General features: G+C 40.8%; 1 protein-coding gene across 3 annotated transcripts in view; it reads right to left on the bottom strand.

The window, feature by feature from the left end:
* TMEM245 (transmembrane protein 245) overlaps positions 1-13,142 on the bottom strand; it is a 134,706-nt gene that overhangs the window by 36,081 nt on the left and 85,483 nt on the right. For 2 of the 3 annotated variants that reach the window (XM_073678486.1, XM_073678487.1), the window contains one exon: positions 1,130-1,230. The exons of the other annotated variant lie outside the window; for it this stretch is intronic. In XM_073678486.1, the coding sequence (XP_073534587.1) occupies positions 1,130-1,230 (101 nt within the window). The remainder of the gene's footprint in view (positions 1-1,129; positions 1,231-13,142) is intronic. 3 annotated transcript variants of the gene reach the window in all.

Raw genomic sequence — 13,142 nt, 5'->3', positions numbered from 1 at the left:
GAGCACTATGCGTGGGCCCATTATGCTGTATGGAGGGCTGTGTGGAGATTACATTTGGAAAATCATACTGTGATGGGGTCACCATTTGTAGTCGGGGGGGATTGAGAGCAGGGGTTACAGTAGGGTCATCATACCATGCGTGTGGAGGAATTCACTGTGGGGGTAACATACTGTGTTTGGGGGCACTTTTCTTTGCATCATACTTTATTATCTGTATTATTCAATGATTTTTATCTTATTATATATTTAAATTAGGCCATTGGACCATATGCATTTTACTGTTCTTACATAACATATTATTCCAATATTTTATTCTATAGTAAAATATATTAATTAAAAAGTAGTTTGTTCGTGGACAACCCCTTTAAGCTTGTTTCCATATGAAAAAGTTCATAGTTATATTAGATAAGGAAAGACTTCCTCAGTTGAATACATTTTTTTTTAATAATCATCAAGGTTGGCCCACGACTTTGTTCCAAGCTTTAAATTTTGGCCCTCTGTGTATCTGAGTTTGATATCCCTGATAGGAGGATGGTATAAGCTGGGTTACAGTCCATAATTAATGTCTGCACCTAAATAACAAGCAGGTAATGAGAATGTAGCATAAAGAGCTGACCCCCTATGTATGAAATGATGCTCACAGTAATATACCATATTGCTAACAATTCATATGGTGTGGATTACATCCTCCATGATTATGGATCTACGTATATTGGTAGTATTGCATAACAGTTTTGTCAGTATGAAGCCCTACTTAGCCTCACAGACCCTTGCTGGCCTTATTGTATTATAGATCCATAAGCATATGCATTATTCAGGCTTTCAAAGTCATGAAGCGGCTAAAAGAAGTGATATGACCCTTCTTCACTATTGAAGTGTTCAGAGATTAACTCTTCAGTGCATGGACATTCTGCCATTTGACATTCACAATTAATCTAGTTTTGCATTCATTTCCCAAAAATCAATAATAAAGTAGGTGTCTTATGAATGAATACTATGAGGATTTTGACTCCTGTAGTAGGATTGAATGGAACAGATTACAGCGCTCTCCACCATATCGTAGTCATTCATACACAGGTTGGGATTACTTCACTAAAGCAACTTTAATAAGACAAAAGAAACTTCTTACCAGAAGGTATAAAGACAATGTTTATCCCAAAGACTGTATGAGTAAGCCAAGTATATAATCCATAGAAGCAAGCCATTTTTAGGGAAGCATCAAATACACCCCTAAATATCAAGGACAAAACAAGTAGATAACCCAAATACCAATTAGAATGCAGCAGAAATATGACAGTATACATAATGTATATAGGTAACATACATTCATATATAAATATACATAACGTATATTGATACATAAAGGGATCAGTATTTCAGGGACAAATTTCTGTACTATACTTAGTGCCCGAATGTCCATATACACTTAATATTCAGTTACTGACTACAGACAGAAGGTATTGAGTACAGAATTGGACTTTATTGACTAGATGCATGAAATGTTTTGCACAGAAGTGTACATATACAGCCCTACAAAACATGGACATGTATTAGCAGTCCATCTTCTGCATTGTGAAGCACATTTTCACATTGTACAAATTATTTTCTCTGGACACTTTGGGAGCTCGTTTATTTTAGATGCCCATACAAAATACATCCCTTTATAGCTAAACACAAAAGCGGAGATGTGACACACATCCATATAGGCAAGGAAAAATTGCAATCAGTCAACTTGCTGATAATGCAGACGTGCAGAAAAGAAATAAAATAATAATTAAGTAAGCTATATATAGAATTATGTAGCTTTTATGGGCAGCAATGATTAGGCATAATGTTATGGATGTGGTATAGGCAGACAGGTGAGAAGCTGATGGTTCACAAGAAATGTGGACAACTCCAAATAAATCTCACAATCTACAATCAAATAAGTGTGTACCATAAAAATTAATACATTTTATATATTGAGGTGAGTGCACATACATAAACTTCTCATATAAAGCAGCAATAAAGTGAAAGCAGAATGGGTTCGAACAGTGCAGACATCATAAGGTGCATCAACAGTAACAAGCAGGCCCACGTGCAAACACTCATGTGAAAATATCGCACACACTAAATTGCACCAGGACAACATGCAACTTAGTAATGTGCAATACCCCCACCGGAGTAAGCAAAAAAAAGGAGTAGCAGGATACAATGACATGGATCATTCAGGAAAAGAACATGCTGCAATGGGAAAGGGGGAACTTTTATGCAAACATGCACATGCCAAATCATTCAAAGGTTTCAATGGCCAATAAAATATTTACAATATTTCCTAAATGTACTGATAGAAAATGTAGACACCTAGATATCCTAAAAATCTGAAAAAACAGACTATCAAAGAATCTAAATTCTGATTGACCATTTATCTAAAATGAGAGGAAAGTGACCCTCATTCAAATAATTCTGAGATTAACACAATTTATCAATAGTTTAGACTAATAACAAGAGTTGGCTATTTTTATGAAATGCTGGAGTTAAAAAAAAAAAAGCTTTCCCTCATTGATTCTTTATTGTTCATGTTTCGATGTTGTCTGGTTTCCTACCTTTGTCTTTTGGCTCCAGCGTTGAAGTCCTAACACGTGGACGTAAGACAGATGCAGCCAGTCACTTGCTGTGGTGGGTCACCACTGCAACCAGTGACAGGCTACAGTGGTCACATCACCCCAGCAGGCAGAAGAGATTTCATCAGAAGAGAGAGGTGAGAGACAGAACACCAATGGATCGTCAGGGAATTGATGAAGTACTTTTAACCCCTTAACAACCACCTTAGCACATTTCCACGGCAGCAGTTATGTAACTTATTCCTCAGTGCCGCTTTTTCACGCCACTGAGTAATAACAGTGTAGCGCCACCACCCCCAGCGTCGGAAAATATCTGAGGTCTCAGCTACCTGAGGTGGCTGAAACCCTGGAGAACATGATCAGGGCCGGTTTGTCCGATCACGTAATCGCTGTTATTCAGTGAATAGCGGCAATCACGAAAAAAAAAGTGTGCACACTGTTACAATGATTTCTCTCTCCTCTGACATGATATACAAGTCAAAGGAGAGACAAATGAAACCCCCCGAGCCCTCCCAGCACCTCTACCATCCCCCGGCCCTCCGTCATCTTGCTGTAAAAAAAAAAATAGTGGGCGAATGCGCAGTGTGCCCGCCGAGATCTGCCGGCCGGTACCCGGAAACAGTAGGGAATTTTCCCTATTGGTTGCTTTTGATCACTGTGATAAACAGTGTTCAAAAGAAAAAAAATAATATATCAAATCCCCCTTTGTCACCCCCTTAGTTAGATAAAAATTATAAAAAAATATTTTTTTCTCCATTCTTTGCAGTTAGGGTTGGGATTAGGATTTGGGTTAGAATTAATGTTAGGATTAGGGGTAGGATTAAGGTTGTCTTGGGGTTAAGATTAGGGTTGTGTTAGTGTTAGGATTAGGGTTGTGTTTAGGTTAGGGTTGGAGTTAGGGTTATGTTGGGGTTGTGATTTTTTTCAAAAGTAAAGGAAAAAAAATGCTAATGTTGTGACGACTAGTGTTGAGCGCAAATGTTCGCTACTTGAATTTGCATCGGGTATGTACAGAGTATCGCAGGTGCTCGAATGACATGCTCGAGTCCCGGCCCCATGTTTCGCGGCTGTTATACAGCAAAAAAACCACACAGTGATTGCCTGCCATACACGGGCACTCCCCACGTTTTTTTTTGGGGTGTCTAACAGGCGTGAAACATGTGGGGCGGGGACTCGAGCATCTCTCACTCAAGCACCCGCAATACTCTGTGCATACCCAAGCACGCAATGCAAACTCAAGCAGAGAGCACTTGCGCTCAACACTAATGACAAGATATTCAATATGACGACTTAATGTTATCAAATTCTATGTTGTACCTCTGGGATCAAAATGCTCACTATACCCCTTGATAAAATCCTTGAGGGGTGTAGTTTCCAAAATTGGGGCACTTGTGGGGGGTTTCCACTCTTCAAGCACATCAGGGGCTCTCCAAACACAACATGGTGTGCACTAATCAGGCCAGCAAATTTTACATTCAAAAAGTCAAACAGTGCTCCTTCCCTTCCGAACCCTGCCGTACGCCCAAAAAGTGATTTTTCCCCATATATGGGGTATCAGCGTACTCAGGAAAAATTGCACAACAATTTTCGGGGTACATATTCTCCTCTTACACTTGCGAAAATAAAAAATTTAGGGCTAAGATAATTTTTGTGGAAAAAGTTAGATTTTTTTTTCACGACTCAACATTATAAACTTCTGTGAAGCACCTGGGGGTTCAAGGTGGTCACCACACATTTAGATAAATTCCTTGAGGGGGTCTATTTTCCAAAATGGGTCATTTGTGGGGGGTTTCCACTGTTTAGGCACATCAGGGGCTCTCCAAACGCAACATGGCGTCCGCTCTTGATTCCAGTCATTTTTGCATTTAAAAAGTGAAACGGTGCTCCTTCCCTTCTGAACCTTGCCCAAACAGTACTTTTACCCCACATATGAGGTATGTCTTATACTCAGTAGAAATTGCACAACAAATTTTGTGCTCCATTTTCTCTTGTTACCCTTGTGAACATAAAAAAAATTGGGGTCTGAAGTAAAATATGTGAAAAAAGTTAAATGTTCATTTTTTTCTTTCCACGTTGCTTCAGTTCCTCTGAAGCACGTGAAGGGTTAATAAACTTCTTGAATGTGGTTTTGAGCACCTTGAGGGGTGCAGTTTTTAGAATGGTGTCACTTTTGGGGATTTTCTGTCATATAGGCCCCTGAAAGTCACTCCAAATGTGATGTGGTCCCTAAAAAAATTGTTTTGTAAATTTTGGTGGAAAAATTAGAAATCGCTGGTCGACTTTTAACCCTTATAACTTCCTAATAAAAAAAAGAAAATGTTGCAAAATTTGTGCTGATGTAAAGTAGACATGTGGGAAATGTTATTTATTAACTATTTTGTGTGACATATCTCTCTGAATTTTTATGCCCTTAAATCAAAGTTTGAAAATTGCAAAATTTTCGCCAAATTTCTGTTTTTGTCACAAATAAACGCAAGTCATGCCGAAGAAATTTTACCACTATCATGAAGTACAGTACAGACCAAAAGTTTGGACACACCTTATCATTTAAAGATTTTTCTGTATTTTCATGACTATGAAAATTGTACATTCACACTGAAGGCATCAAAACTATGAATTAACACATATGGAATTATATACTTAACAAAAAAGTGTGAAACAACTGAAAATATGTCATATTCTAGGTTCTTCAAAGTATCCACCTTTTGCTTTGATGACTGCTTTGCACACTCTTGGCATTCTCTTGATGAGCTTCAAGAAGTAGTCACCGGAAATGGTTTTCACTTCACAGGTGTGCCCTGTCAGGTTTAATAAGTGGGATTTCTTGCCTTATAAATGGGGTTGGGACCATCAGTTGTTTTGTGCAGAAGTCAGGTTGGATACACAGCTGATAGTCCTACTGAATAGACTGTTAGAATTTGTATTATGGCAAGAAAAAAGCAGCTAAGTAAAGAAAAACGAGTGGCCATCATTACTTTAAGAAATGAAGGTCAGTCAGTCCGAAAAATTGGGCAAACTTTGAAAGTGTCCCCAAGTGCAGTTGCAAAAACCATCAAGCGCTACAAAGAAACTGGCTCACATGAGGACCGCCCCCGGAAAGGAAGACCAAGAGTCACCTCTGCTTCTGAGGATAAGTTTATCCGAGTCACCAGCCTCAGAAACCAGGTCAATGCCACACAGAGTTCTAGCAGCAGACACATCTCTACAACAACTGTTAAGAGGAGACTTTGTGCAGCAGGCCTTCATGCTAAAATAGCTGCTAGGAAACCACTGCTAAGGACAGGCAACAAGCAGAAGAGACTTGTTTGGGCTAAAGAACATAAGGAATGGACACTAGACCAGTGGAAATCTGTGCTTTCGTCTGATGAGCCCAAATTTGAGATCTTTGATTCCAACCACCGTTTCTTTGTTAGACGCAGAAAAGGTGAACGGATGGACTCTACATGCCTGGTTCCCACCATGAAGCATGGAGGAGGAGGTGTGATGGTGCTTTGCTGGTGACACTGTTGGGGATTTATTCAAAATTGAAGGCATACTGAACCAGCATGGCTACCACAGCATCTTGCAGCGGCATGCTATTCCATCCGGTTTGCGTTTAGTTGGACCATCATTTATTTTTCAACAGGACAATGACCCCAAACACACCTCCAGGCTGTGTAAGGGCTATTTGACCAAGAAGGAGAGTGATGGGGTGCTACACCAGATGGCCTGGCCTCCACAGTCACCAGACCTGAACCCAATCGAGATGATTTGGGGTGAGCTGGACCGCACAGTAAAGGCAAAAGGGCCAACAAGTGCTAAGCATCTCTGGGAACTCCTTCAAGATTGTTGGAAGACCATTTCCGGTGACTACCTCTTGAAGCTCATCAAGAGAATGCCAAGAGTGTGCAAAGCAGTCATCAAAGCAAAAGGAGGCTACTTTGAAGAACCTAGAATATAACACATATTTTCAGTTGTTTCACACTTTTTTGTTAAGTATATAATTCCACATGTGTTAATTCATAGTTTTGATGCCTTCAGTGTGAATGTACAATTTTCATAGTCATGAAAATACAGAAAAATCTTTAAATGAGGTGTGTCCAAACTTTTGGTCTATACTGTATGTCACGAAAAAACAATCTCAGAATCAGTGGGATCCGTTCGAGTGTTCCAGAGTTATTACCTCATAAAGTGACAGTGGTTAGAATTGTGAAATTTGGCTTGGTCATTAAGGACATAATTGGCTCCGTCACTAAGGGGTAAATCCTTTTAAAAAACACTACCCAGACAACTTTGGTATCTGCCAGGGAACTGTGCACAGATAGGGCTGAAAGATGTTTTCTGGACTTTGAAAATTGTGTAAAAGATTTACGTGCAGTATTATTAGTGACTTAGTAAATGTAGTGTCCGAGATGCCTTAGTCATTTCCCCCCGCAGTCACATGCTCTGCTCCAGGTATTTCCTACGAGTGTTATGTCCTGTCCTGTGAACACTTAGGTATCTCCTTCTATGCCGCTTTATATAGTACTGGAAGTCACACATCACAGGTCTACTACCTCCTCTGCTCCCTCCCTGTCTCAGGAAGGGGATCATATTTTGCCTAACGTTCAGCAGATGTCAGGAAGGCTATGTGTCAGTAGCATATCTGTGTCGTGTGTGAAGACAGGTCAGTAAGGAATTACACCACCAGCTTAGGCTAAGTTCACATGTCCAGTAATCATCTGTCAGAACAGATCAAGCAGCAATCCATTAATAAAAAGGTTGTGCAGACACAACTTTTTTTTGTCTGCCAGAAAAAAAAGGATGAAGCTGAAATCTGTTAACAATGAAGTCTATTGAAAACGGGTCCTTTACAAATACATCAGTTTTTCTCCCATTTTAAACCTTTAGTGACAGAGCTAATTTTGACCTTAATGACCAGGCCAAATTTTTGAAATCTGACCACAATCAATTTATGAGGTAATAACTCTGGAACGCGTCAACGGATCCCAGTGGTTCTAAGAATGTTTTTTCATTGAACTTCAGGCTAGTGATAAAATTTAGTTGATATGATTTGGGTTTATTTATGATGTACAATACAAGGTTATATTGTGGTACCGTGTTAGCCAGAAAAATCGATGCAAATACTTATGTCCAAAAATGATAAAAGTATTCTCGGAGTGATACCTTTATTGGCTAACCAGAAAAAATATATATATGCAAGCTTTCAGAGCACAAAGGCTCCTTCTTCAGGCAATATTACAAATGAATTCATAAGACACAAGGCACAACATTTAAGAGATGTTACAGTACGACATTTGTTCATGGGGTGGAGGGGGTGATGCCTCCTACTGATAAGTCAAGGAGATCAAATTAGTTTTTTTTTGTTGCAAGTGGAGATGCCATGGGAATGTTTAATTATCTTGAGGTGTGAATTGTGTCCATGTAGTGAGTCATAAATCCAGGTGTTAGGTTGAGTCCTGTTGATAAAGAATTGAATAGCCTTATCAATTTGAATTCCCAGATTTTTCTCTCTCTGTCGTCCTTGAGGTGACCTTTCAGTATTAAGGCTATGTGCCAAAGATGCAGAAATGCTCAGGATTTTTTCCTGAGCATTTCTGCATCTCCCTGGCAGAGAAAAAGCATGCGGATTGTACATGCGTTTTCCTGCCAGGACATGCGGAAATGAAGCGTTCTTCACATGCATTTCCGCATGCGGGTTGACAAGCGCTTTCCAAGCGATTTTAGCATCACTTGGAAAGTGCTTTTCAACTTGGTCACACTATATAAATCCATGCAAACGGCATGGATTTATATAGTGTGACCTTAAATAATGGTTAAAAATAAAAAAATAAATCTATACTTACCTTCCGATGGCCCCCGGAGTCTTGCTTCGCTCCATCCTGGCTGCCGGCAAATCGCGGTGCACTACACTGAAGGACCTACCGTCACATGACTATGACGTCAGCGCAGGTCCTTAAGTCCACCACGATCTGCCAGCAAGCGAAGACAAGGAGACCAGGGGCCATCAGAAGGTAAATATAATATTTATTTATTTTTTTTTTTTTAACAGGTTCTATGGTACCCGGGTCCGGAGGAGAGTCTCCTGTCCTCCAGACCTGGGTACCATCCGCACATTGAAACATTTGGATTCCGCATGTACAGATCTAGTGATACGGAATCCAAGCGTTCCAATGAAAGCCAATGTTGGCGAAAACGCAGCGCTTCCGTAAAATAATTGTTAGTGCTGCGTTTTTTTCCGTAATGATAATCCGCAGCGGAAATTTCCTCAGCATGTGCACAGCATATGCGGATTATCACTGGGGAACATGGCAGGCCTTCTACCATTTTTGCCGCTGCGGAAACGCTTAAAAAACGCATCGTGGGCACACAGCCTAAGACTTTTAGATCTGACATACAGTGTCTTGGACCAATGAAATGTTTTCCCACAGGCGTGTCCAGTTCATTCTTAATTGTATGTCTGTGTAAATTCATTCTGGTTTGCAGTTTTTGCATAGTTTCCGCAATATAGAACCCCTCCGGGCACCTTGTACATTGTATCATGTACACCACATTTGAGGATGTACATGAAAAGACATCCATGATTTTGTAGTCATGATTTGTGTTTGGTATACGGACTGTATTTGATGGTAATATGTGGGTACAAGTTTTGCATTTTTTGTTTTTACATGGGAATGTGCATGTCACTGATGGTGATGAGAGGGCCCTTCTGACAAGGAGATTCCTTAAGTTAGGGGGCTGTTTGTAGGAGAGAAGTGGTAGTTCTGGGAATATTTCTTTCAGTTTGTGGTCTCTGTGGAATATGGGTTGGAGATTAGCACCAATTTTCCTCAAGATGTTCATGTGGGGGTTGTATGCGACTACAAGAGGTACCCTGTTGTTGTCCTCCCTTTGTCTGTAATTCAGGAGGCTACTTCTTGGTATCCTCGTAGCTCTGTGGATCTGTTCATCTATTAGCAGTGGATGGTATCCTTGTTGTAGGAATGTATTCCTCAGTGATAGCAGCTGCAGTTTTCTGTCCTTACAGTCTGAACAGATTCGAATGTACCTCAGAGCTTGACTGTAGATGATGGATTTTTTTGTGTGTCTTGGATGAAAGCTGTTCCATCTAAGATATGCCGGGCGTCCTGTGGGCTTATGGTAAATTGATGTTTGTATGGTGTTGCCTTTGATGTATATGGTCGTGTCCAGAAAATGTATTTGGGATTTTGAGAAGTTGAGGGTGAGCTTGATGGTTGGGTGGAACCTGTTGAAGTTATCGTGGAAGGTCAGCAGATCATCTTTTGAGCCTGTCCAGATTATTAGCACATCATCAATGTAGCGGAAGTATGCTAGAGGTTTAATAGAGCAAGATGACAAAAAGTCCTCCTCTAGTTTAGCCATAAATAGGTTAGCATATTGTGGGAACATTTTGCTTCCCATGGCGCTGCCCACACATTGTTGGTATATACTATTCCCAAAGGAGAAATAATTGTGATGGAGAACAAACCTGATGAATTGCAGAGTTGGTTCTGTGGCCAGATTGTTTTTTTGCAGGAAATGCTTGCATGCTGCAATCCCATCCTCATGAGGAATGTTGGAGTAGAGAGACTCTACATCCATGGTGGCTAATATTGTGTCTTCTGGAAGTGGGCCCAGGGCTGACAGTTTGCAGCGTTTATTTATGAAAATAACGAAAATTTGCAATTTTCAAACTTTTCATTTTTATGCCCTTAAACCAGATAGTTATAGCACACAAAATAGTTATTAAAAACATTTTCCACATGTCTACTTTTCTACAGCACAATTTTTAAAACAATTTTCTTTTGTGAGAAAGTTATAAGGTACAAGGGGGGGGCGTGGCGATTATGAGGAGCTAAGAGGACGCAGGAGGTCTGAGCTCCCGCTATCCAGCTTATAATCCGGTACTCACCGGACCCTGAACTTCACTTCTGTGCCCTGCAGCACAGCTGCGGAGAAGCGGGGAGCGGCTGGCCTTCTGAGGAGCTGCTACGGAGAGGGCTCCGGTCTGGCACGCTCTGTGGACCCCGGCAGAGTAAACGCTCTGAGGAGCGGCGGCCATTTTGAGGGCTCTGCTCATGGAGCAGCATACAGGCGCCGCTGAAGATACGCGCTGGAAGTCGGTCTCCCTGTGAAAGGCATGAGGAGCGACGGGCTTCTGGGAGGGTGCAGCGGTGAGTGTACCGGACAACCCGGTCCCGCGGCCTGTCTAGAGGCCATTGGAATAACTGGAGGAGGGAAACACAGCAGCCACATCCTAACTATGCAAGGGGAAGTGGAAGCCCAGGGGCATGAGACATTCAGCCTATATTTAGTCCCCTGCATCCATATATGGAACACAGAGTGACTGAAATATTATATAAAGCAACCAGAAGTCACTATTTCCTCCAACTTTTATTACTGGAAATAACATATGTTTACTACTGAAACAGGCATATAATTTACAAAAGATATTACTGGTGCACTACTGCAGTAAAGACACCAGGTGGCAGCATTATCCAGCCACTGACCTTTACATAATAACTCTGCATAATATATCACTGGAGTAAGTATAATATAATATACCCTGCCTATACTGTTACAAAATGAGCCGAGGGAAAAATTCTAGCATAGCAGATAAATTGAAAGACTTTGCCAGAGGAGACCCCCAGGAAACCTCTCGATTGAGGAAGGGGCCAGCATCCTTGTCAAACAAAACAACAGATAAAAGTAAGAGTCAGGTATCTGATGAGGAGGAGGGGGAGGAACACGAAGAAATGACCTTGAAGCAAGTTGCTGACCAACTTTTAGAAACTATATCCACTTGCAAGAACTCTCTGACTGCAAAGATAGAGGAGGTTCATTCAGATGTGGGCCTGCTTCGCCAAGACATGCAAACCATGAAGAAACCTGTCACTGAGGCTGAGACAAGGGTAACAGAACTGGAAGATAAACTGCCGCCTATTGTTAATAAGTTGACCAAAGTGGCTGGATCCATAAACGCCTGGCGTCAAAAAGATGACGACCTAGAAAATCGAATGTGAAGAAACAATATACGAATTATTGGTCTACCAGAGCGAACAGAGGGACAGCAACCTGAAATCTATTTGGAAAATTGGCTTAAATCTACCCTAGGAGATGAATACTCCCCGGTCTTTGCTGTGGAGAGGGCCCATAGAGTTCCAGCCAAACCCGCCCCCCCTCCTGGGGCCCTTCCTCGACCTCTTCTTGTTAGACTGTTTAATTCTAAGGACAGAGATACCACCCTAATATTGGCAAGACAAAAAGGTTCTATCAAATATAACAATTCTACAATTTCTATTTTTCCTGATTTTTCTGTGGAATTACAGAGAGCCCAGTTTATGGATGTAAAAAAAGAAATTTAAAGACAAAGGGATTATCTATGCAATGGCTTATCCTACTCGTCTTCGAATTGTTTCTGGAAATTCTACTACTTTCTTTGCTACCCCGGATGAGGCGTTGGAGTGGCTCCAATTGCACCCAGAGCCTGGAAAAGGATGACCAATACCTTTCGTGCCGCTGTTCCTATATTGAATATTGGGTTTGATGTGGTTTGACGCACCTTTTACATGTGCGGGAGTTCAGACTTTGAATCGTCAAAGACAACATAATACCTCACACTGGGATCAGTGATGGTATTCAATGAAAGGAAGCGTCATAAGAAAAGCTTAAGTTCACTTCTTGTTTTGGTTGTGTTTAGGGTTGTTGTTTATAAGTTAAGTGCTGTCAAAATGCTTAATCTTTTTTGCTTTGTTTCCATGCAATATAATGTGTTGGGACCCATGGGGGCGATAGATCAACCTGGTGAGCCCTATCAATATATAAAATGGGTGGAAATGGTTGGATATGTCAAGCGGGAAATAATGAATATGAGCAGTAATAGTGTAATGACCACTTGTTTCTACCCCTCATATTTATTCCCATCTTCTTATATTAGGTAAATGGCGTCGCAACTGAAATGTATAACATGGAATATAAGAGGCCTTAAATCCCCTAAGAAGAGGGTTAAAGTATCCTCGCTAATCAAAAATTACCAGCCACATATCCTGGCTTTAGTTGAAACACACCTTACTAGAGATTCAGCTAGGTGGCTAAATAAACCCTGGGTGCAATGGTCAATACACTCTTACCATATTAGCTATTCAAGAGGAGTTTCGCTTTTAATCCACAAGGCCATTAGCTGGGAGGTTAGGGGTGCCCGCAGAGATTCAAGGGAAGATTTGCTTTTATAAATGCTATAATTGACTCCAGAGAGTATGTAATACTATGTATATGTAACCCACCTCCTGCTAATATAACAATTGTCCAAAAGGCAGTAAGCTTCGCACTAAAGCACCCGGACGCTGAGGTCTTGTGTATGGGGGATTTTAACCTGATTATGGACGATAATTTATATAGATTGAGAATAGGTGACAACACCAGAACGACAGTAACGCCATCTTCTAATTTGTTTTTAACCTATATGGAGAGTATTGGTTGGATAGACTTGTGGAGATTACATCACACTGGAACTAAAGAATACACATGTCACTCCTCAACCAAATCTACGTTATCACAGTT

This window comes from Phyllobates terribilis, unplaced genomic scaffold, assembly GCF_046119375.1.
Source record: "Phyllobates terribilis strain yellow unplaced genomic scaffold, ASM4611937v1 Scaffold_4__5_contigs__length_816908805, whole genome shotgun sequence".
Lineage (NCBI taxonomy): Eukaryota > Metazoa > Chordata > Amphibia > Anura > Dendrobatidae > Phyllobates > Phyllobates terribilis.
Note: the sequence above shows the minus strand (reverse complement) of the source record. Positions and strands in the feature narration are given on the sequence as shown.